The 24779-nt window shown below is 42.4% G+C and overlaps 1 protein-coding gene across 16 annotated transcripts in view; it reads right to left on the bottom strand.

The window, feature by feature from the left end:
* The window catches only part of Ralgapa2 (Ral GTPase activating protein catalytic subunit alpha 2), a 364983-nt gene that overhangs the window by 326748 nt on the left and 13456 nt on the right, over positions 1-24779 (bottom strand). For all 16 annotated transcript variants that reach the window (XR_015442045.1, XR_015442048.1, XR_015442046.1 and 13 more), the window contains exons 2-3: positions 15941-16051; positions 12677-12729 (exon numbers count right to left, since the gene is read on the bottom strand). Coding sequence is in view for 8 of the 16 variants with exons in the window: in XM_087189021.1 (XP_087045147.1) it covers positions 12677-12729; positions 15941-16051 (164 nt within the window). In the remaining 8 variants the exon portion in view is untranslated. The remainder of the gene's footprint in view (positions 1-12676; positions 12730-15940; positions 16052-24779) is intronic.

Raw genomic sequence — 24779 nt, 5'->3', positions numbered from 1 at the left:
AGACAGTTGCATAAACCAGGAGGCAGAATGAAACTATGCAAGAGGGGTGAAGAGGCAAAGTAGCCTGAGCCTGACAGAGAAAGGACATACCAAAGTGACTGGGACCAGGGAGAGGCTGCATGTCACATAAACTTGGCTCCACTTCACAGCTTACAAAGAACTTGTCCAAGGTTTCCAGGAAGTCAACAAGTTAAAAACAGGGCTTGATCTGATAGGGTAACTTGAATAAAATTTAGAATAAGGAATCTAGAAATCAAACATCCTGTTTAACCATGACTTCTAATTGGGATAAATGAAAAACAGCCGAATGAGTAGCATTCCAACACAAATGGCCAAAACACATGGAAGTTTGAGATTAAACTTCCTCTGTGTATTTTAATCAGGTATGAGGGTAAGGAAATCCCTAGCTATCAATTCTAGAGACTTTCTTAACCATATACACAAACCTCCAAACTATTCCATTTCTCTACTCAGAGGACGCCATGCAATAGCCACCATGCAGATGGCTCTGTATAAATCATACTGTCTTATTTCCTACACCCTCAGTGCTCTAACACCTGAGCCCTCACTGACCTGGGCACAACTGCCCCTCCCCTAAGATGTGTAAGCAGTGTGGTTTTGATATGTGAGCCAACTAATCCCAAGTGTGTAACCCTCACCACCACCTTTTATGAGACACCTTCCCCTGCCCTAATCACCCAGGGGCCAGATACTGGACAAGCAAGGGCCACCCCTACAGCCCAGTCTGCTGAAATTACTCAACTGTTCAACCCTGGTCCTGCTTAGTTTACCTTGCCTTTCCCATTTCCTCCTGCAAAAAATATGATGAAGGCCTCTGTCCCAGGGTCCTCTCTCTGCCAGCTTTCTGCTTGGTTCTTCACTGGGTGGCCCTGTATGACATGATACATCTCCAGCTTTGAGGGAACTGTGAGCAAATTAAAACTTCTCCCCACAAAGCTGGACATGGTGGCACACACCTGTAATACCAGCACTTGGGAGGCTGAAGCAGGAGAACTGCCATGAGTTCAAGTACAGCCTAGGCTACATAGTGAGTTCAAGGCCAGCCTGAACCACATAGCAAGACCCTGTCTCAAAAAAAAAAAAAAGAAAACATTATGGGGCTGGGGATTTAGCTCAGTGGTGCCACCACCTCTTTGAAAGTGCAAGGTTCCGAGTGTGATCCAAAAAACAATAAAAAAAAATTCTCCCCACAAGACCATCATTTTCATGCCTGTGTGTCTTGTTGTACTGATTAAAACAAATCCTGGGTACCATTAAAATAACCTCAAGAGGTGAACCCAGAAAGTTCTCAAGGTCAAAGGAATGATGTGACCATAGGCCCATCATCAGGTGCCTTACATCCCCTACTGCAACCTTGTCTCCCTGTGCAGGGAACTATCTCAAGGGCCACCAGTAAAATAACACTCCTACAAAGGGCATTCAGAACTCTGCAGCTCGGGAGGTCATTCCTGGAGTCCTGACATAGCCCATTCTTGCAAGTGGATTCTCCAGCTCACCATGCAATGTTACCATGCACTCCCTGAGGACAGACAGCTCCATCATGCCTGCCTCTGTATGTGCAGCACCAAGGCCTGTGTCTGACAAGAACATGTGCCAATAGTTGTGTCTATGCATGATGAGTGAGCTGTGCAGACAAGCACAAGCCGAGGAGGGGCCTGTCAAACACTATCTGAGCAGGAAGACAACATCTGAAGCACCACAGGACGATAAGAACCAGGAACTCTAGAATCAGACCAGAGACTATCTTGCCATGATACCATTTGCTAAGGGTGGGACCTTGGACAGCTCACTTTACTCCACAAAGCTCCCAATCCTTCTTTAGAAAAAGTGGGAAGACAGAACCTACATCAGAAGGAAATAATGAGCCAGAATGGACCTTGTAAAACATTGCATTCCAGGGCTCAGGATGTAGCTCAGTGCCACAGTGCCTGCCTGGCCAGGAGTTCGATTCCCCATACCAAAAAACCAAAACAAAACAAAACATTGCATTCCAGTCGAGATGGCAATGTAAATTCATGTTTGATCCCTAGGCCTCCTTTTGAAACATGCAGCAATGATAGATGAGATAAGTGGGGTTTTAGTTTTGTTTTGCTGGGGCGGGGGGGGCTAGTTTGAGACAGGCTGAATCCAGGCTGGCCTCAAATTCACGGCAATCCTCCTGCCTGGGCCTCCCAAGTGCTGGAATTGCAGACATATGTTACCACACCCACCCTGAAATGTTTTAAAACAAAGAGCAAAAGTATAGTTACAACCACAGTAAAAAATAACAAACTACACACAACAAACACCTCCATGCAGCAGCCACAGAAACCCCACATAACTGAAGCCCCAGCAAAGGTGGCACAAAGGCCATCTTCCATGCACACACACTAGCAGACAGAAAGGTCTCACCACCTGGCACTGTGATCTGGCCTGGTTGTGGCCCCGACTGTGTATCATGTAGGTCCAGGAGCTCACTGCATCTGAGAACTACTGCTCCCTTCCCAATTCCCTGTAAGTGCATGCCTGACTCTCAGGCAGGGAGCATCACTCTCTGTGTACTCTCCTTTCATACCTGTTAACTCCCTTACTTTACATTTTTCTAATCCATTTCTTATTTATAGAATATCTTTACGCAGTATCCCTTTTGTGATTTAATACATCTTAATGATTCCATTCTAGGGGAAGCCTCTCCCAATTATTTACACATTGGTGAGTATTCATCTCCAACCCTCAGAAACTACCTCTTCAGATGGCACTAATGCAGAAAGGAGCAGTGAAATTGCTCAGAACCCAGAATGAAGCATACAAATTACAGTATCTTCTAAAGCATAAACCAAAGGAACACAATTCATTCTTCACTGGTATTTACTACACAAAACGAAAGTTTTATGAAGCTTTGAATAATATGTATTCATCCTATTACCTAGGCAACTAATCTTCTGTGGCTGGGAATGGACCTCTGGCTTACCCTCCCTGGTCGGCACTGCTGCACAGGAAAGAAGGTATGGAAACTTCCTCTGTGGTGCCAAGTCTAGGACTAGGATCTCTGAAGGGCATTCCTGCTGCAAAGCCACCAGCACTTAGATCAACAGCAATAAAAGTGGTTCTCAAAATGCTACTGGGCTTTGGAAAACATAGAGAAACTAACGAGGTACTAAAAAACTAGAAAAGGAAGAGAGAAGCAGGGAAGGAAAAGTGAAGAAAGTAAAAGAAAAGTAAGCCAGCCAGGGATTTAGCTCAGTGGTTCCGCCGCCTGCCTCGCAAATGCAAGGTTCTGAGTTTGAGCCCCAGTATCAAAAAAAAAAGTAAGCCAAATCTGACCTGTGAACAAAAAGTGAAGAAAAAGAACTGAGAATGCCAGGGAGATAATGCCAATATCTGCACTAGGGTCTGCAGATGTCTCCTCTCTCTGCCCCCAGACCCCACACCATGGTAAGTTTGGGGACCTGAACCTAAAATTCCATTCATTAAGAAAGCAGGATCCTCAAAGAGAGCTACAGTGATCCCAACCAAGACCACTGCCAGATTCCTGGTAAAAGCAAAGACAAACTTTCTGTAAGAAATGGGATTAACAAATATTAAATCTGTGTCCAGTTAACATTGATCTCAAAATCAAACATCACAAATTATGCAGGACAAGAAGCCACTGTGAGACAGCTGAAATAGCCAACAGATTTAGACCACTGAAGACTTCAGATATTAGTGTTATCAGATATAAAATATAAAATATTACACAGTAAACATTCAAGAAAATTAAAAATATCTAAAAATAAACAAGGATCAAGAGACTATCAAAAGCAATGAGCTATATATGAATACCAAACCAAAATTTTAAAAATTACTAAAATTTATAGCTCAATAGATGGGCCAAGCAGCAGCTTGGACCCACATGAAGACAGTTACAGAACTGGAAAACAGAGTGAAGAGATTTCCCAGAATACAGGACAAAGAGATGGGGAGGAGAAAATAAAAGCAAGCTCAAGAGACAGGGAAGACAGACAAGAATCCTAGAAAATATGACCAGAAAGAGCAGAAAAGCACCAATATTTGAGAAGACAAGAGCTGAGAATTGTACAGACTTTTTTCCTTGTCACTATTCCCCTAACAACACAGCTATTTACACAGCATTGACATGGTAGCAGGTATCATAAGTAACCTACAAGGGATCAACAGCACCAAAGAGAACATGTGTAGGTTGTCTGAAAATAAATATGTGTCATTTCACAGAAGGCAGACTTGACACCCATAGATTTTGGTATCTGCATGGGGGCCTGGAACCAATCCCCCATGAACACCAAGAGATCCTTATAAAAGAAAAAGAAGAAATGTTTGACAGCAGATCTTACAAACCTTTCCAGCAGGACCATCAAAAGCAATGAGGAAGGAAAACTTAAGCCAACCCCAGGTGAAAACAGATCAAAACTTGCAAACAAAATATCAGCCTGCCCCAAAATCTAAAACTGTAATGTACCACTTCAGTACTTAAGAAGAATCATTAGATTTCCTTAATCAATGTGGCAATCTACAATATTTTTATAAATCAAAGATCAAAACCCATCTACAATATTTTTATAAATCTTCACAAACTAGGAATGTAAACTTATTTAATATGATACAATAGTTATGAAATTTGTAGAAAATATTATTCTTAATGGTGATGCATGAATAAAATCTCACTTTAGAACAGAAACATGAAGACCACCTTCATTAACTGTATTTACCAATGTAACAGAGGGCTGACCCACTGCAGAACACAAAAGAAAACAGAAGAATTGGCCAGCTTGTTCATTAATTATTCACAACTAATCTACCTACCTGCCAAGAAAACCAAAAACTCCTATAAACAAAATGTAGGAATCAAAGGAGTCACATATATTCATTCACATATATTCATGAGCAATAGGTTCTCAGATGCAGTCACATTCATTCACATATATTCAATCCAGCAGTGGGAATGAATGAATTAGAGCTCTATTCAAAGACTGTGGATAAATATTAGAAAGAACAGGCCCTACCAAGGTCCTGAGTCGCGCAGAAGACGCCGAATCACCCCGTTGCAGACAGGCAGGTCTGCGCATGCCCTACCGAGGTCCTGAGTCGCACAGAACACGCTGAATCAGCCCACTGCAGACAGGCAGGTCTGTGCACGCCCTACCAAGGTCCTGAGTCGCGCGGAAGACACTGAATCACTCCGCTGCAGACAGGCAGCCACCTGGTTCCACACTACAAAGTTGCAGAGGACACCAGACCACCAGACCAAGGTACTGAGTCCTGCTGTTCCCGGCCCAGAGGTAGGGGTTTCTGAGCCATCGTCCCACTGCTCCTGGCCCAGAGGAAGGGGCTTCGAAGCCAACATTCCTCCCACCCCTCCCGGCCCAGAGGGAGGGGCTTCTGAGCCACCATCCCACTGCTGCTGGTCCAGAGGAAGGGGCTTCCCGGCCACCATCCCTCCCGCTGCTCCCGGCCCCTGTCGCACCTTACCCAGCTCAGAGGAGGTAATCCCTGCAGGCGCTAACAGATCCCCGCCCCAGTCAAAATGAGAAAACACGTAAATAAGTCTCAAAACCAGACTTCCAGATCACCTACAGCAACCCCAAAGGGAAATGAGATGGAACACTCTGATACTCAACCACCTGGACCCACTGAACTGGCAACAAAAGGGGATCTGGAAAAAATGAAATCAGAAATAATTTCTCAGATAACAGGAGAAATTGTGCCCCTAGTGGAAGACATCATTAATAAATCTAGAGAGGAGCTCAGGAACATGATGGAATCCCAACATAAGAAACAAATGGAATCCATAAAACAGATGCAAATAGATTTCCAGGACATGAAAAACTCCACTGAAAGTCTATACAGCAGAATGAGCCAATGTGAGAATAGAATTTCAGATATAGAAGATAAGATTGCAATTAGTGACCAGGAAAAGAAAAATTGCTTCAAAATTATAGGGGAACATGAGAAATCAATCCAGCAGCTGGTAGATGATGCAAAGAAGAATAACATAAGACTGACTGGGCTCAATGAAGAAACAGGAGAGAGTGCAGATGACATAAAAAAATCTCTTCACAGAAATAATGGCAGAAAACTTCCCAAGGAGGGGAAAAGAGCTTGACATACAGATAAATGAGGCATATAGGAATCCAAATAGCCTTGATCAAAAAAAATCTACACATAGGCATATAATTGTTAAGATTCCAGAAACTCAACAGAAGAACAAAGTACTCCAAGCAGTCAGAGAAAAGAAATAAATCACATACAAAGGAAAGCCCATCAGAATCACAGCAGACTTCTCAACACAAACCATCAAGGCAAAAAGAGCTTGGAGTGACATATTTAAAGCCCTAAAAGAAAACAGCCTCCAACTCAGATTGATGTACCCTACAAAACTATCTTTCCAAACTGATGGAGAAATAAGATACTTTCATGACAAAGAGCACCTTAGGAACTTCGTGAATACCAAACCAGCACTCCAAAGAATTTTACACAATATCCTAGGAACAGACATTGAGGATCACAACCCCACAAAGCAAAGCAGAATAAACCCATCTGGCATGACGAGAAATTAAATGTAAAGGGGGAGAACCCAACAAAAAGAAAAAGTCATGGCAATGATAAGTCAATACGTTTCAGTTATAACCATCAATGTTAATGGTCTCAATTCACCAATCAAAAGAAATAGACTGGCAGAATGGGTCAAGAAGCAAAATCCAACAATATGCTGCATACAAGAAACACACTTAATTCAAAAGGAAACTCATAGACTGAAAGTTAAAGGGTGGAAAACAATACTCCATGCGACAGGAACCCGAAAAAAAGCAGGAGTAGCTATCCTCTTGGCAGATCAAGTAGATTTCAAACCAACACTGATTAAGAGAGACAAAGAAGGACACTACATCTTTGTAAAGGGAACAATCCAAGAGGAAGACATGACAATCATAAATATCTATGCACCAAACTCTAGTGCACCCAACTATATAAAACAAATACTAATGGACATGAAAAGTCATATATGCACTACTACAATTGTGGTGGGGGACCTCAACACCCCACTGTCACAAGTAGATAGATCAACTAGACTAAAAATAAGTAATGAAATACTAGAACTCAATAGAACTCCTGAACAAATGAACTTAACAGATGTTTACAGAGTCTTCCACCCCACAAAATCAGAATACACATTCTTCTCAGCTGCACATGGGTCATTCTCAAAAATAGACCACATACTCACACATAGAACATGTTTAAGTAAGTGCAAAGGAATTGAAGTTATCCACTGTATATTATCAGACCATAGTGCAAGGAAATTGGAGATCCATAACAAAAGAAACTCAAAAAATTTCATAAACATGTGGAAATTGAACAACACACTTCTGAATAACCAATGGGTCACAGAGGAAATTAAAGAAGAAATCAGACAGTTCCTTCAATTAAATGACAGTGACAATACAACATATCAGAATCTGTGGGACACAATGAAAGCAGTCTTATGAGGGAAATTCATAGCAGTGAATATACATATTAGGAAAACAGAACGAGCCCAATTAAACAACCTGATGCTGAACCTCAAGCTTCTAGAAAAAGAAGAGCAGGACAACCCCAAAGTTCATACAAGGAAGGAAATTATAAAGATCAGAGGAGAAATCAATGCAATGGAGACTAAGAGAACGATACAAAAAAATCAATGCAGCCAAGAGTTGGTTCTTTGAAAGAATCAACAAAATTGACAAACTCTCAGCCAACCTTATCAGAAAAAGGAAAGAAAAGGCCCAAATCCATGCAATTAGGAATGAAAAGGGTGAAATTACAACAGACTCAGCAGAAATCCAGAGGATCATCAATACCTCCTTGCAGAACCTATATGGCAGTAAGATGGACAACACAGAAGAAATGGACAGATTCCTAGATACATATGAATTACCAAACTTGAACGAAGAAGACCTGAAAATTCTGAACAACCCAATATCAACCAATGAAATTGAAAATGTAATTAAAAACTTATCAACTAAGAAAAGCCTGGGCCCTGATGGCTTCACTGCTGAATTCTACAAGACATTTAGAGAGGAACTGCTGCCACTAATGTTTAAACTCTTCAATGAAATTGAAAGGGAAGCAAAACTCCCAAATTCATTCCTGGAAACAAACATCACCTGGATCCCTAAAGCAGAGAAAGACCCAACTGAAAAAGAGAACTATAGGCCAATCTCCTCAATGAACATAGATGCAAAAATCCTTAATAAGATACTGGCAAACAAAATGCAGAAGATCATCAAGAAGATCATACACCCTGATCAAGTGGAATTCATCCCAGGGATGCAGGGATGGTTCAACATATGCAAATCAATCAATGTAATACACTATATCAATAGAGCCAAGGACAAAAACCATATGATTATCTCCATAGACTCAGAAAAAGCATTTGACAAAATCCAACATGCATTTATGATAAAAAAAACCCTACAAAAAATTGGAATAGATGGTCTCTACCTCAAACTGATAAAAGCCATCTAACAAAAACCAACAGCCAATATCATACTAAATGGTCAAAAACTGAAATCCTTCACACTAAAATCAGGAACAAGACAAGGATGTCCACTATCACCACTCTTGTTCAATATAGTTCTGGAAACATTAGCCACGGCAATTAGACAAGAGAAAGAAATAAAAGGAATAAAGATAGGAAATGAAGAAGTCAAATTGTCATTATTTGCAGATGACATGATACTCTATATAGAAGACCCCAAGAACTCCACCAAAAGTCTTCTAGACTTAATAACCAAATTCAGTAAAGTAGCTGGTTACAAGGTCAACACACAAAAATTAATAGCTTTCCTCTACACCAATGACAGACTCACTGAGAGAGAAATAGGGCAAATAATTCCTTTCACAATAGCATCCAAAAAACTGAAATACCTAGGAATCAACCTAACGAAAGAAATCAAAGACCTCTTCTCTGAAAACTATGGCACTCTGAAAAGAGAGATTGAAGATGATATCAGAAAATGGACAGACATCCCCTGCTCCTGGGTAGGAAGGATTAATATAGTGAAAATGGCCATACTTCCAAAACTGCTATATAGATTTAATGCAATTCCAATTGTGATCCCAGCAACATACTTCATAGACCTTGAGAAAACAATCTAAAAATTCATTTGGAATAAGAAGAGACCTAGAATAGCAAAAGCAAATTCTAGGTAACAGAGACATGGCAGGGGATATTACAATCCCCAACCTGCAATTCTACTACAAAGCTACTGTGATAAAAACACCATGGTACTGGCAAAGAAACAGACCTGAGGACGAGTGGAACAGATTAGAAGATGCAGAAACAACGCCAGACACACTCAGCCATCTCATCTTCGGTGAAGGAGCCAAACACCCTCACTGGAGGAAAGATAGCCTCTTTAATAAATGGTGCTGGAAAAATTGGGTTTCAACTTCCCAAAGATTAAAACTTTAAAACTAGACCTGTATCTCTCACCATGCACTAAACTAAAATCAAAATGGATTAAAGATCTAAATATTAAAATAGAAACTCTGAACCAGTTGAAACAGAGGTTAGGTAGAACCCTTGAAGACATCGGTGTAGGAAAAGATTTTATGAACAAAACCTTAGTTGCCTGTGAACTATCACAAACAATCAACAAATGGGATCTCGTCATATTAAAAAGCTTCTGCACAGCAAGAGAAACCACTAGCAGTGTGAAGACACAACCCACAATGTGGGAAAAAATCTTCACCTGCTCTTCCTCAGACAAAGGTCTACTATCTCCAATCTATAAAGAACTTAAAAAGATCAGACCTCCCAAATTTAAAGACCCAATCCAAAAATGGCCATCTGAAACGAACAGACATTTCTCAGACAAAGAAGTAGAAATAGCAAATAAATACATGAAAAAATGTTCAACATCACTGGTCATTCGAGAGATGCAAATGAAAACAACACTGAGATTCCACCTCACTCCAGAAAGAATGGCTGCTATCATGAAATCAACCAATAACAAATGCTGGCGGGGCTGTGAGGAAAGAGGAACCCTGCTCCACTGCTGGTGGGAGTGTAGACTGGTGCAAGCACTGTGGAAATCAGTATGGAGATACCTCAAAGAACTAGGACTGGAAGTCCCATTTGACCCCGCTATTCCACTGCTGGGGATCTTCCCCAAAGAATTAAAAGAATCATACCACAGTGATATATGTGCACCCATGTTCATAGCAGTGCAGTTTGTAGTAGCTAAAACTTGGAAACAGCCCAAATGCCCATCAACTGGAGACTGGATAAAGAAAATGTGGTTTTTTTATAAAATGGAGTACTACTCAGCCATAAAAAATGAGAAATAAGAGACATTTATAGCTAAGTGGATGCACATTGAGGCAATACTCTCAAGTGAAATAAATAGGACACACATGTATAAATACCAAATAGTTTCTCTGGTGTGAGAAACTGAAAGTGTAAATAAGGACTAAATGTATAGTAGGTAATGTGAAACAGGAAGAAAAGGGGCAAAGGAGAAGGAAGTGAGAGGGCTGGGGGAAAGGATAGAAGGGAATGGGATTAATATGAGAAAATGGAAAAATAGGAACAAAATCTTTGTAAATACAGAGGACTGGAGGGGTTGAAGGGAGGGCTGGGCAAGGGTGAAAAATAAGAACCCAGAGAGACTACATAAAGGTGCAAATTTCCAATGATGAATGTCATTATATTTTATACCTAAAATGTACCAATGATTAGAATGAATAATCGATAATGCAAGATAGGAAGAAAAGGTCCAAAGGGGTAGGGGTAGTGGGAGGGGCAGGGGAAAGGAAAGAAGGGAAAGGAAAAATGATGAGAAATGAAAAAAATGGAAATAAAGTTTTTGTAAATAGGGAAAGGCGGAGGGCGTGAAGGGAGGGCTAGGAATGGGGAAAAAATAAGAACCAAGATGCATTATGCAAAGGTACAATTCCCAATGAGAAATGTAATTGTGTTGTATACCTACAATGTACCAATAAAAGAATTTAATACAGAAATAACACTAAGGGTAAAAGGTAAGTCACAAGTGATTATGTACTATATAAGAGCATTTCTACAACACTCAAAACCCAACAACACTACACAATGAATTATTTAGGGATATAAATACACATGCGAATTCCCTGTTTTAAAAGAGGATGGTGACCCATCAGGGAGCAGCTGCCTGGAGGTGAGGAAGCAGGTGGGTAAGATCCAAGTAGCTTTCAGTCCTCAAAGTGGGGAGGGGTGTCAGGAGCACGGGTTTCCCCCATGCTCCATAACTCACGTACATTTTACAGACTCTTTAGTAAATCCATCCCCCATCACAGAAATGCAATAATTACAGTGCACGGAATAGTTCAAACATGTGATGGTCAGGAGATTGATATCTAAGTGACAGAATTAATTAAAGCTCCTGTTTTTATAACAACTCTTCTGCCCAAGTATCATTCATGGAATGAAACCATAGGAAACACAATAGCCACAAGATAGGCCATGAACCGCTGTCAGTCACTCAGGGGAAGGAGCACAGACTCAGAGGAGAGAGAGGGAACCATAGTCAGCAGGTGCCAGCCATGAGCCAGGTCCTGGGCCGGATCCTTTCATGGCTTTCTCTACTTAGTGAGCCAGACAGCCCTGCACCATTGCCCCACACAGCTCTCCCCCCGCTCCGCCCTGCCCCGCCCCAGCCACCATGGCAGCAATGGCATGGTCAGCTCGTCCTTCACAGTCATAACAGTCTATCCTCTCATGACAACCTGAGCACACATAAAACTACAAACCACAAATACTTTCTCAACAACCAACAATTAGCTTCAGAATTTATAACTCAGTTCTGAGTGTAACTCTCCAGGTATCCATAACCTGGCACCTGTCTAATACACTTGAGCAAAAGACTTTCAGCTTAATAGATCAACAGGCACAGCCACTGCTATGAAGGGAATATGTGATCAACATACAGATACATACATATATTTACAAAGATCACAACCCCACCAGCAGATGGAAAAATGTAAAAATTTCTTAAAAATGAGTTTTTGCATAGCAAGAGGTCTACCTATATTAAAAAGACAAGTCATCTGCATGTTAGGGTACAGAAAATTTATGTAAGACTTGCAAGTTTACATAACTTTGTGGAGAGAAATTTAGCAATATCTAAGAAATTATTTCTGATTTCATTTTTCCCAGATCCTCTTTTGTTGCCAGTTCAGGGAGTCCAGGTGGTTGAGTATCAGATTGTTCCATCTTGTTTCCCTTTGGGGTTGCTGTAGGTGATCTGGAACTCTGTTTTTGAGGCTTGTTTACATGTCTTCTCATTTCCACGGGGCCGGGGTGGGGGGTGCCTCTGGCACCCACGCAGCTCACCTTCTCTGCCCTAGGAGCGTGGAATGGTGACAAGGGGGCCTCCTCCCAGGCACTGGGACTGGCTCACCTTCTCTCTATCTACTACTATTTAAAATGTCCAGACTCTTCTATCCAACAAACCTCATAGCAAGATACCCACACAGGAAAAATTTGTAAAAAAGGGAAGAAGGTAGGAAAGGGCAGAAATGGGGAGGGAAGGAAGGAGAACATGTTAATTTACAGCCATGTTTATTTGTCTTTAAGTGAATTTAAACACCTAAAATACCTTGTTTTGTACAAGAATCATGAAAGTTAAAAGAATTAACCAAAACTTACTTCAAAAAGAAAGAGAATAGAGTCCAGCTCCTCCCTTTGTGATTTATTATTCCCTGGAATGTTAAAAAAATGAGTTATAACATTTAAACAGTAGGATATTATAAATTATGCTAAAAGGCATCTTATAACATTTACGCCTCATACATACATCCACTTACTCAGAAACACCTAGAGGCAGCATGGGGCACAACTAAGAGTACAGACAAACAGGCCCAGCCAGCTAGGTGCATATGCAACAGAGCTGTGCAAAAACAGCTTCCATGTTCTCAAGACATGGTCAGCCCTCCACAGGTAATCTCATTTCTTGGCTAGTTACTTACCTCCTCAAACTATGGTAGAACACCCAGCAAAAACAAGGACAAGAGTTCTGGGTTGGTAATACAAACAGACAAAGAACAAGTAATATCTACAAAAAGCAGTCACTGGCCAACTGCATACCATCATCACCACCACCAACTACAACATTTCTAGCAGCAGCTACCAATTACTGTCTACTAGGCATTCTGCTAAATGTATGGCTTACATCATCTAATTTAGGAATCAACAAACTTCTCCTGTACAGGGGCAGATAGTAAATATTTTAGGCATGCAGCCTGTCTTAGAACCACTCAACTATGTCATTACAGTCCAGAAGCAGCTACAGGCAATACACAGATGAATCACTGTGTCCGTGAAACTTTACAAAACAGGGAGCAAGCTGTTAAGTTGCAGGCACCTGATCTAACTGAATGCCCACAGCTCTACAAAGTAGGTTTCATTCATTCACTGAGAAAACACTGAAGAATGTCTGTATTTCAGGGAGTCTTCTAGGCCCTGAGGATATAGGAATGAACAAAAGAGACAACAATCCCTGCCCTGAGGAAGATTCCATTGTGGCAGAATGAGATTTTGTATAAATTACTAAGTAAGCAAAACCAAGGGCAAAAGCAGATGAGGAAGCCAAAAACAGCTGGTGTGCAATTCTAACTAGGGAAGTCAGGGACACCTTGCTGGTAAGGTAGCAAGTGAGCAAAGATCTAAAAGAGACAGGAAGCAGGCCATATGGAAACTAGGGGTCAGGAAGCAGACTTGAGGGAAATGCTCCAGGCACAGAGACTGGAGGGTACCAAGGCCCAGTAGCTGAGCAAGCTTGCAGGACCAGGAAATAAGCAGAAGCCCTTGAGGCTGGAGTGAAGGGCGAGATTGCAGCAGAAGAGTAGAATGTAGGTGGAGCAATAGAAGAGCCGAAGTCCCTGTAAGGACTTTGAGAATGTGAAGTTACTTAGGATTTAGTAGTAGAAATTCAACTAACAGTTTTAAAGCATGGCTCCAGTTACTCTTCTGAAAAGAGACTTGGGCTGGGGGAGGGTGCAAGTATGGAAGAGAGGGGAAGGCTCTTCCTGTGGCCACTAAGGCAGTCCAGGGGAGAAGCAGGGGAGCACCAGTGTGGTCAGTGTAGACAAAGAGAGGACCCAATGGCTCTGGATGCATTGTGAAGAGAAAGCCAATATTCCAAGGTCTGAGGCTGAATAACTGGAAGGTTGGAGTTATTACAAAATGATTCATTACTCCTAGCACACATCTTATTCTTTTGGGGGGGGGGGGTACACTTTTTTCCCTATATCCAATCAAATGAAGATTACATTAACGGCAAGAAATTTCAAAAGCTGCACCCTGTTTCATGGTATATTCATTGTCTTCCTTCTCCCATTAAGAGATGTTTCTTTCTCTATCCCTTGAATACAGGATGCCCTGTGACTTGCTGGCCCCTGTGACATCAGCAAATGTGCACTGCTCTTCCACCTGTACCACCTCCTGGAAGAGAAGTGGGGCTGAAGGTTGACCAATGATATGATCAGTCACATCTGTGTCATAAGCCTCCATAAAAACTCAAAAGGATGGGGCTGGGGTCTTTCAGGGCTGTGAATAGGAATATATCCATGTCCCTGGAGGGTGACACACCCCAATTTTGGGGGAGGAGGCACCTGTGCTCTGGACCTTTCCAGCTCTCACCTAGTATCTCTTTACCTAGCTGTTCCTTTGCATCCTTTAAATATCCACTGTAATACAGGGGTAAACATTTTGTAATAGATGGGCAAATAAACAACCTGCTCCAGCAAATTAATCAAACCAAGGAGGGGGTCGAAGGAACCCCTCTTTATAGTCCTTAGGTTACAGGCACATATGACAACCCAGAGCTTGTGGAGGGGGATCTGAAGTGGGGGGAGCCTTATGGCAATAACCCTGAACCTACAAGGTCTGACACTACACCCAGGTATCCATGTCAGAACCGAACTGAGTTAGTGCGCACCCAGCTAGTATCCACTGGAGAATCTGCTGTCAGAATGTGGGCTGAGTGGTGTGAGAAAGGAAGAAAACACTTTGGTTCATTTTTCCTAACTAAAATAATTTCCCAAACAGATAACATGAAAACAAAAGATGAATATGGCACTGGCAGCTAGCACTTAACTGTCCTGAAATCCTAGGATTCCTGTTAACCTGTTCACTACTGATAGGAAGCCAGCCCAGAGAGAGGTTAAGTAACCTGCCCCAGGAGAAACAGTGCAATTGGTGGGGTTGCTCTGGCTCCCCTACCACCCAAATATCCAGCAACATCTGTACTGTGACATGGTCAGTTTGCTTTTCAAAGAATATTTTATATATGGGCACCACCATGAACATACATAAACAGAATACATTAATAATACATAGAGAAGGAAAGTGAAGGAGCTCTTTCATGGTGGCTGCCTTTGCAAAATAGGAATGGAGTTCTGGGCAGAGCAAATATTTCAGTTCTCCGCTCCTTTAACACAGTCTTGAGGGCTTGAACCACCAGTGGGATATGCATGACTGCCCCATCAGGCAGCCTACTCCACCCATGGGACTGTTCCATGCCACCTGATGGGACAGACATGCATGTACCACCAGTGGTCCAAATCCACCCAGCAGTGAGACATACAAATTATGGCCCTGTCCTGAATGTATTCATGGAACTTGAACTTTTTAATAGTATGCACTAATTCCTTTTCTCTTTCTTTTTAAGTAAATCATTCCTCTAAAACTTATGCCTTTTGCAGTCTCCTATTTTCCCATTAGCCATTTGTTATTCAGTTAACACTTGCACAATGAAAGCTCAAGGGAAACAAGCCACACAGTCCACTGCAACGTCAGCTTTGCTAAAGGCCTGTGAGAAAGCAGGCTAAAAAATGCAGCATTTGTGATTCATGATGCACATAACTTTTAAAATGGCCCGAATGTTTTTTTAAAAATTATAGAAATGCTTACCTTTTAATTTTAAACTATTTTCCAGTGTTATAAAATTTTCATAGAAGATGAAATATATCTGAGAATAGTGGGTCTCAAAAAATGGCTTAAGATCGCTTGCATCCACATTATCTGAAAAGAAAAAGTTTCCATTTATATAATTATCATAATTCAGAGGCAACCTTTTCAGAAATGAAAGAAAATATCACCTTGCAAGATAAAACCAAACCAAACCATATTCCCCTTTGTTTGCTTTCACTAAGAGTTCTGAACTGCACCTGGGATACCACACATGGGCCCAAACAGGAGGCACAGCACCCACAGACCAGCCAGGAGGCAGAGGAGAAGAGCACTGGGGAGGCCAGGGGGTCATGGAGGAGTTAATTCAGACAGGAGCCTTGCAGAGCGAAGGGTCTGTCACCCTGGAAAGCACCTGGCCTGCAGATGTCTTCCATGGACCAGTCTCTCCAACACAACTTCCTGGGTACAAAAACAGACACCAGCTCAAGTGGCCACACATGCTCCCCACCACACGTACCCAGCCACGATCATCTGGGCCCATGTGGCTTCTTCCCTCCAGCTTTAGGTGACTGTCCCTGTTCCTGCTGGAACACCAGAGGCCCTGTCATGGGTTACTAAAGTTGTCCCTGTTGAACCAGACAGTTTTGCTGAGACCAGGGACTGCAAGGAGACTGGCTGGTAGTTCAGGGGAACTTGGGCCAGCACCAATGCCACTAGGTGAACAGCCACACAGCTACTTCTTCCCAAGCCCTGGTCAGCTCAGGCAAACCTCACAACTCCAGGGATCAGGGTAGCTTCCACTGTCAATGTACTTTTGTACATTTTCTCAGCTAATACAGTTGGCTGGGCCCCATTTATAGGGTTCTAATGAAGAATCAATGCTTTGGAAAAATATACTAGTATAGGAGGAAAACTGAAAATAGCTTCCTTGGGCTGGGGATTTAGCTCAGTGGTGCCGCCACCTGCCTGCCTCACAAAAAGTCCTGAGTTCAATCCCTGGTACAAAAAAAAAAATAGCTTCCTTAAAATTCTAAAAGGGTTACTCAAAAAAATTTGTTGCTATTTAATCTATAACAAAATGATATAAACTGATTTTGTAGTTCTAAAACAGTGAAATAGGTGAGTAATGCTTACTATGTTCAAATTACCCATTACTATGTTCATTACTATGTTCAAATTACTATACCCATTACTATGTTCAAATTCTATAATACAGATGGATCGAAAGCATCATTTTCCTTTGGTTATCACAGAAGGGCCTATCATGCAATAATCTGCCTAGCTCTGTGAAATAATGAAATTAACAGAAGTTATTTAAAACATCATTATGAGCCACCAATTTCACATTATATTTACTGTACCAAAATAAAACTGACCACAGAGCTGCAGAAAATCCTAATAACCAACAAATCTACCTGTGTAAAAGGAGGTAACAATGAATCTAGCATCATCAACAGCACAAATATCAATTCTTACATCCTATACCTTCTTGCCAAGGAATCCTTGGGGGCCTTATGCAGACTCTGCCAGTTCCAAGAGTTTTGTACGTTTAACTCCAATGCCAATTGCTATTCTACCTTCCACTAATTGTTGTCTCTGCCTGAAACACACCATGACCAGCCAGCTCCTACCCACCCACTCTAAGGCCTCCCCTCAGTGCCCCCAAGACACTCAAAATCCAGCCACTAAACAACTATACATCGAGAACACTGAGGAGCTGCCCTGTAGACTGAGATGCTCTGGAAAGCCAAGAGTCCAGGTGACAGTCACCTTCCCGAAGCCACCCGACGCCTTCTCGAGGGTGAGGCACAGACGGCTCTGAGCTGAAAACACTCACTGGCTGGAGGTATGGCTGCAGTGTGCTGCAGGCCCTGGGTCTGGTCCCCAGCACCTCACAAACATTCAAGGCAACACCACATAGCCATGGAGCAGGTCAGCACAGAAGCATGCTCCATTTATCTATAAGTCTGAGGACTCCCTATGGTTCTGGGCCCTCACACCACTCCCCTACAGCACTAAGCTGACTGGAACATCCCGTTTATTCATGTCCTTCCTCCTGCTTGGCACCCTCACCAGAGAATAAACTGCAGGAGGGCAGCAGCCCAGTCTGCTTCAGTCATGCCAGCATCTCCAGCTCAGGTACAGGGTTTGGTACCTTGAAAGCACTCAACATCTTTGTGTTAAACAAAGAAAGAGAATAAATGCCAGTGTTTCATATCACTACTTCAGAATCCAGAATCACTTGTTGGTTGTCTGCTTCTCCAAAAACTCTTCAGAAGAATATTTACAAGTTAAGCATAAGTCTTGGGGAAGGCAACCACAGGCAATGGAATTTAGCACCTACAAAATGGAACCCAAGAAAGTATCAAGAGCCTGATTTTTAGCAAAGCTAACTTCGAAAAACATAGAGAGAAGGCTTTGCTGGGGTGGGGGACTATAACCACAAATTTCCTTTACAGACACTCTTGGCCCATTCATTCAACATTTCTTGAGCTCCCAGCTGTGCCAATAAGCACTGTGCCAAGTGCTAAGAAATACTAAGCAAAGAAGACTTAAGGCTATCAAGGGTGCACCAGGGAACAGACAAGCATTGCTAAGGCCATGTGGCTGAGCACATGCTAGCTCAAGGCAGGGAAGGGACAGCCATGCAGGGAGGCAAGAATATAAGGCCACACATCTGGGTTGCTTTATCTCACATGGGTCAGGTGAGCTCAAGAGAAAGAATTCCCAGGGTCAGGATCTCGGGATCTGCCCTTGGGACACAACCAGCTGGCCTGGGCTTCTGAGCCAAACCCAGAGCCACACTAAGGGCTCGGAGGCAAATGGGAACAAATCAACACCAGAGATTGGGTCAAGAATTGAAGCTAAATAAATCATTCCCTTGGGGATGAGGACAGCCAGAGGAACAGGAGCAAGAGGGAGAAGCCCCAGAAAGAAACCAGAGGAAAGAAGGGCAGGGAGGCAGTAGGCAGGCAAGTTCCCACAGCCTTGGGTAGCCGGGGAGAGGACATGTCCAGGCTGTCCCTGGGTTCTCAGTATCTGGATGGGATGCCAGTATGTTGCCCTAGAACCACTACAAAACTCGAAGCACATCACATTAACCACAGGGAAGCAAGCAGTTGATGCCTAGCACTGGGAGTCATTTCCACTTTTTTTCTTCAGTGCTGGGACTTGAACCCAGGGCCTTCACACTGAGCAGTACCCCAGCCTTTTTTGTTTTGAATTTTGAGACAGGGTCTAAGTCACTGAGATGCCCAGGCTGGGCCTGAACTTATGATCCTCCTGCCTCAACCTCCCAGAGTGGTGGGACTATGGGCCACCATGCCCAGCTTCATTCCCAATTGTTTTGTTTTGTTTTAAGACATGGCCTTGCTATGTAGTTCAGGCCAGTCTCGAACTCACTATGTAGCCCAGGCTGGCCTCAAACTCACAGCAATCTTCCTGCCTCAGCCTCCCAAGTGCTGGGATTACAGGCATGTGCCACCATGCCTGGTTCATTCCCAAAATTTTAAAGAAATGTTTAATTATTCATTCTCTTTCACCACCAACCAACAGCCTGTAAACTTTTTATTATTTTCCCATTGTATCTAAATATAATGTTCTCTATACCACATCAAAACCACCCTCTCCCACCCCTTTGTCCACTAACCCTCTCAGTGACAATTATTTCCCCACATCTACCTGAAAAGCAGCAACAAAGGGTGAGGTCAAAACCTTTAGGACAGACTGTCTGGGTCCCAGTGCAGAAGCCACAGGGTAATGGACAAGTTAGTGAAGCAGTCTAGTCTTCGACTTCCTCTGGACAACAGAGCTAACAATGGTTCCTCCATCACAGGGCTGCTGGGATGACAAAATGAGCACATGCACGGTGATGCACCAGGTAAATGTTGTTTTCTGTAATTACTTAGCTCCTGGCAAAAAACATCTCACCAGGTAGGAATAACAGCCTCATCTACCTATGAAACTAAAAAATCTGATGACTCAGAAATTCATATACTTAATGAGACTGTCCTGCATTAAATTGCACTTAATCCCAATACAACAGCAAACACTGCCAACGAACATAGCCACGAAACCAGTGAGATTATTGCTTTATCTCCTTCCACATATAATCCCTTTCAATAGCAATTCTGCTGCTTTTCAGTTAGAAAGCTCCTAACACAGCCTCATAAAAACCTGCTTCAGCAGGCCTCAGGCCCTCAGAAAGTAGGAAGGTCTTTATCACACTCAGGGCCCTCTTGGGATGCTGTCAAGAGAAAGAAGATCTTGTGTTCAGCTCCTCCTACCTGGGAAGGAGTGGCCCCCCAGCACCCTATCCCTCTATCCTGCCCCAGAGCTAAGAGCCACCCCAACCCCAAACACATACAGCCAAAGTGGGTGTCACTTACTATTTCAATCAAATTCTCTGATGATCAAAATCACAAGCTGATAACAGGAAAAGGGATCAGTGAAGAATTAAAGGCAGATGTGTCAACTTAATAAAATAGTCACTTAAAAACACTTAGAAAAAGGAGAGGCTGGGGATGTAGCTCAGCAGCACAGCCCCTGCCTAGCAAGCACAAGGTTCAATCCCCTGTACCAAAAAAAAAAGAAAAAGAAAAAGGAAAATAATAGCGCGGTAAACTAACCAGACAAAAAGTGTTATCAAGAATGAAAATCATTACACTACCATGGTACCAATGAATTACAAATTCGTTTTGTAATGTTTTAAAAATGTGAATTTTATAAATCAAATAAAAAACTGAATTTTTTTTTAAAAGAATGAAAATCATTAGCAATGCATCATTACTTAGGGGGTGGCATGATTTTGATATCATGTTTAAGCAACTGCCTAGGCCCCTGCCCTTTTTTGCTCTTACGATGGTTTATAAAAATGCCATGCATTACTCCTTCCTCTGACCACACCTCTAAATGGTGCCCACCCACACTGGCTCAGGACAGAGCTAACAGGCTCTGATTGAAAGTTCTTAGAAACAAGATACACTTTCTTAGAAACAAGGTCCCATAGCTGCTGGTCCAAGGGAAATAAGGAAACACAAGAACAGAGCTAGACCCCATCCAAGAGTCGGGAGCCAACCTAGGTGCCTGCAGCCAGAAGCAGGGCCGCCCCAGCCGCAGGGATGCAGGTCCTTGCTGCAGGAGGGCTCCTGAAAGCTGATGCAGTCTGGGATGGTTTGATGTTGGTGCTAAAAAAAACAGTCAGCCCCAAACAGCTTCAGTGGCCAAGAAGACAGCAAACCTAGAAAGAGGTGTCCCCCATCACCTCCATTAAAAAAAGAAAAGCAGGAAAACTGACCCAACTAATGAGGCTACCCACTGATACAAACTTCCTGTCCACAGTGACCTCTGCCAGCCAGAGAACAGGGACTCCTGCTGATGGCCACCAGGCAGAAGGTCTGAGTACCTCCTGTGTGGCTAAGGGCTAACCTACCAGATAAACACCAGGATCTGATCCAGGAGGGGAGGCCAAAATACACAGTGCAGCCCTGCCAGACTCAGTAAGTCACTGTTTAATCACAAGACAGGAGGTGTCCAGGGGCTGTCTGTGCTTCCGCGTTTCAAAGAGAAGTACCCAATCAAAAAAGGCCTCTATCTACGACTTTTAAAATGTCTCCTCTAAGGGAATAAAGGAAGAAAAGGACAAGGGAAAAAAAGTGAAAATAGAAGAAAAAAACTGAAACAAAGCTTTGTACATAGGGAGGGGAAGGGGGTTGAGGGGAGGGGGAGAATGGGAAAAAAGAGGCGGGACATACCATGTACAGGTGCAAATTCCCTACTCTGAGTGTTATCATCATGTATCCCTAAAATGTGCCAATAAATGTTTTGCTATTTAAAAAAAATCATCAAGAACAGAAACTATCTTTTCAATTATGGGTATTTAAAATTTAAATAAATAAATATAATGTCTCCTCTACTGTATGCAAACACAAAATCTTTGTATGGGTGGAAATCTTAACTCACACAGCAGAAAGCCTGTCAGATAGAAGACAGCTCAAGCCATCAGGGACTAAAGCTGAGGTCTGGTCAAGGATGTGGGGTGATTGCTGCCAAGGGAACAAGGTGGGACTGGAGGGGCCCTGAAGGAGGCAGTCAGTCAGGCCCCTGAGCTGAGCCCTGCTCACTACTCCCATCCTGCCTCTGCTGGCAGATCAGGACACCTTGCCCAGATCTGCACCTCTAGCCCCAAGCACTCCTCCTGCTTGTGTGCCTCAGTTTCCCCCCACCACACTGTGGACAGAGTGCAGGGTTTCCACATACCCAAGACATCAACACTGAATAAATGCACATTGTATAAATTCAACAATTAGCAGAATCTAAATATGTAGAGAACTGATAACTATCCTTTCCTATAAATGAGAAGAAAGCATTCCTGAAGGTCATAGTAAACAATAAGTTTTGTTTTTGTTTATTTTTGAAAGCAAAAACTCTTACAATAATGGACAAGAGTCCTCCAAATCAAAGGGACCAGAACTACTACCTTATATATAAGATAAATAATTTAATAAGACAGTAACTGGCAGTGATGACCAATCTATACCTATTTGTTCCTAATAAGTGGGAATCTTTTTAAAACAACAGCAGAAATGTTCATCCTTTAAACTACCGAGGGCATTTATTTTCTTAAATTATCTAATATTTATATACCACCTATTATAGAAGTCTATGTTGCATTAGAAAGCATCTTCTACTCGGTAGTAAAACTTTTTAAATTGTCAATAAATACTTTTTAAATGAATTTATGTTAATTCTGTTATCCTTTACTTTTTAATAAGAAGCTATTGTCTACAAAACAGCAATAAATTATCATCATATTTATTTACATACTATAGGTATTTTTTGCCTACTACAAATCTAAAACATATCAAATTCAATGGTTAGGTTTAATGTTGATCTTATGGAGAAATTTAATTTGGTTCATGTACAATTTGTTTTGCAACCAGAATCATGGAAAGAATTAAGCTCATGAACTAAAGGACATATATATGATGTTCTAAGGGCCATAGTTCCCTTCTTTCAATTAAAATGAGCAAAACTGGTGGGGATCACAAAGAGTCGCTGATTACAATGATTACAAGAAATTCCAAAAAGGAAAAGCAGCATAAATCACGCCGTGTTGGGAAGCTCACCCTTCCTGCAGACTCATCCTCTAGCTCAGGACAGGGATTCTCAAATGTGGCCTCCAGTCTCTGGCCTCTAAGTTCTGTCCCACAAAACAAATGCCAATAGCAAATTCCTTTTTGAGTTTCATGCCTTAAAGTCAGTTTAGAACAAAACCCCATCCCCAGTCTCATCCTTCTCTACTCCACCCTTTTACTACATGTTTTTACACTGTAACGTTATTGATAAAATTTAGCCTTGAGAACTAGATCAAAGCTCATTCTACCAGTATGCTTTTCTAATACCATGAGACTTCATATTTCTGAGCAATTCTCTAAATTAATACTGTTTTCAATCTGCATCCACTTTTGGATATAAATGTCACTGGGCATATCTGACATGGAATTAAGTCATCCTGAAGTTGAAATATTCAGGATGATTCTAACCTCTCCCTTAGCTTATCCATCTCTCCCCACGGGACTGATGAGAGGTCCTCCTGGTAAGATATTCAATCCCTTCTCCCTGCCTGGCTACCATGAACTGCCTAAGAGACCACTCACCAAGGAGACTGTAATCAGAAGTGCCCACAGCCCACTCCTTGGGAACATCAGATGTCTCACCAGACTCACACTCAGATTTCTATCCGTCTCCCTACTCCACACTGAAAATTTCCAAACTATCCCAGTCCTTTGTCTCTGACAAAGAAACACTACTTTGGTGCTCACATGGTCAGTCTACATTTACCTTAGGGGCACAGTGTCCTGGGACACTCTCTGGAGATTCCAGGGCCTGCTCACTTTCTCTCCACCACTAGTACTGTCTTCAATCTTGGTGATTTCAACATTTACTGGATGACACCCGACTTCCTCATCTCTAACGAGGCTGTCTGGCAACCCACCTCTGCCACCCACATTCACAGCCAATCCTAGACCTGGTCATTACTTACAATCTCCACACCTCCAACGCCTCAGCTGCAAATGATTCATGCTCATCTTTCCTGCCCACTCCTTCTGGAACCCTAATCCCAACAACTCTCCAACTCTACCCGTTCCTCAGATCCAAGGCCCCACCACCTTGTCACTCTCTAGGATGTTTCTCAAGTGCTCACTTTCCTTCTTCCCCACTTCAGTTTCTATTGCTCATCTGATTAATCAGCCCTTCACTGTCCTTCAACCCTATCTTTTCCTCCCTCCATATGCAGCCCCAGCCAAGCACAGGAGCACATGCCTGTAATCCCAGCACTGAAGGAGGCAGAGACAGGAGGATCACAAGTTTGAGTACCAGATGGGCAACTTAGTGAGACCTTGTCTCAAAATCAAAAGTAAAAATGGCTGGGGATGGAGCTCAGTGGCAGAGAGCCCTTGAGTTGGATCTCCAGGACTGGGAAAAGAAAAGAACTGAACCCAGTCTCAGTCTAAACCCTGACTCAACTGAAAGTAGTATTTAACTGAGCCCAGGTCACATGCTGAATACAAGTTTTTTAAAAATTTTTATATTACACATTTAATGCATGTGAAAGAATACACTTAGTACAGATATGACTTACGATGTGTGATAATAAAACAAACACTTAATTTCACCACCACCGCCACCACCCCAGCAAAAGCATGCTGTGAAGCAGGCTTTCGTTGCCACTGCTCTGAAGGGCTGCAAATTGTTAACCTGGTGGTCAGTTTTCAGTCCTAACCAAGGCCAATAGCTGACACCAGTTTGTCCTGTCACCTTCTGACCTGGCCCATCA

This window comes from Heterocephalus glaber, unplaced genomic scaffold (genome assembly GCF_053883595.1).
Source record: "Heterocephalus glaber isolate CG9 unplaced genomic scaffold, H.glaber_assembly_v1.0 deba00001532, whole genome shotgun sequence".
In the NCBI taxonomy this organism is placed as follows: domain Eukaryota; kingdom Metazoa; phylum Chordata; class Mammalia; order Rodentia; family Bathyergidae; genus Heterocephalus; species Heterocephalus glaber.
The sequence above is the reverse complement of the archived record's forward strand: the minus strand, read 5'-3'. Positions and strand labels throughout refer to the sequence as shown.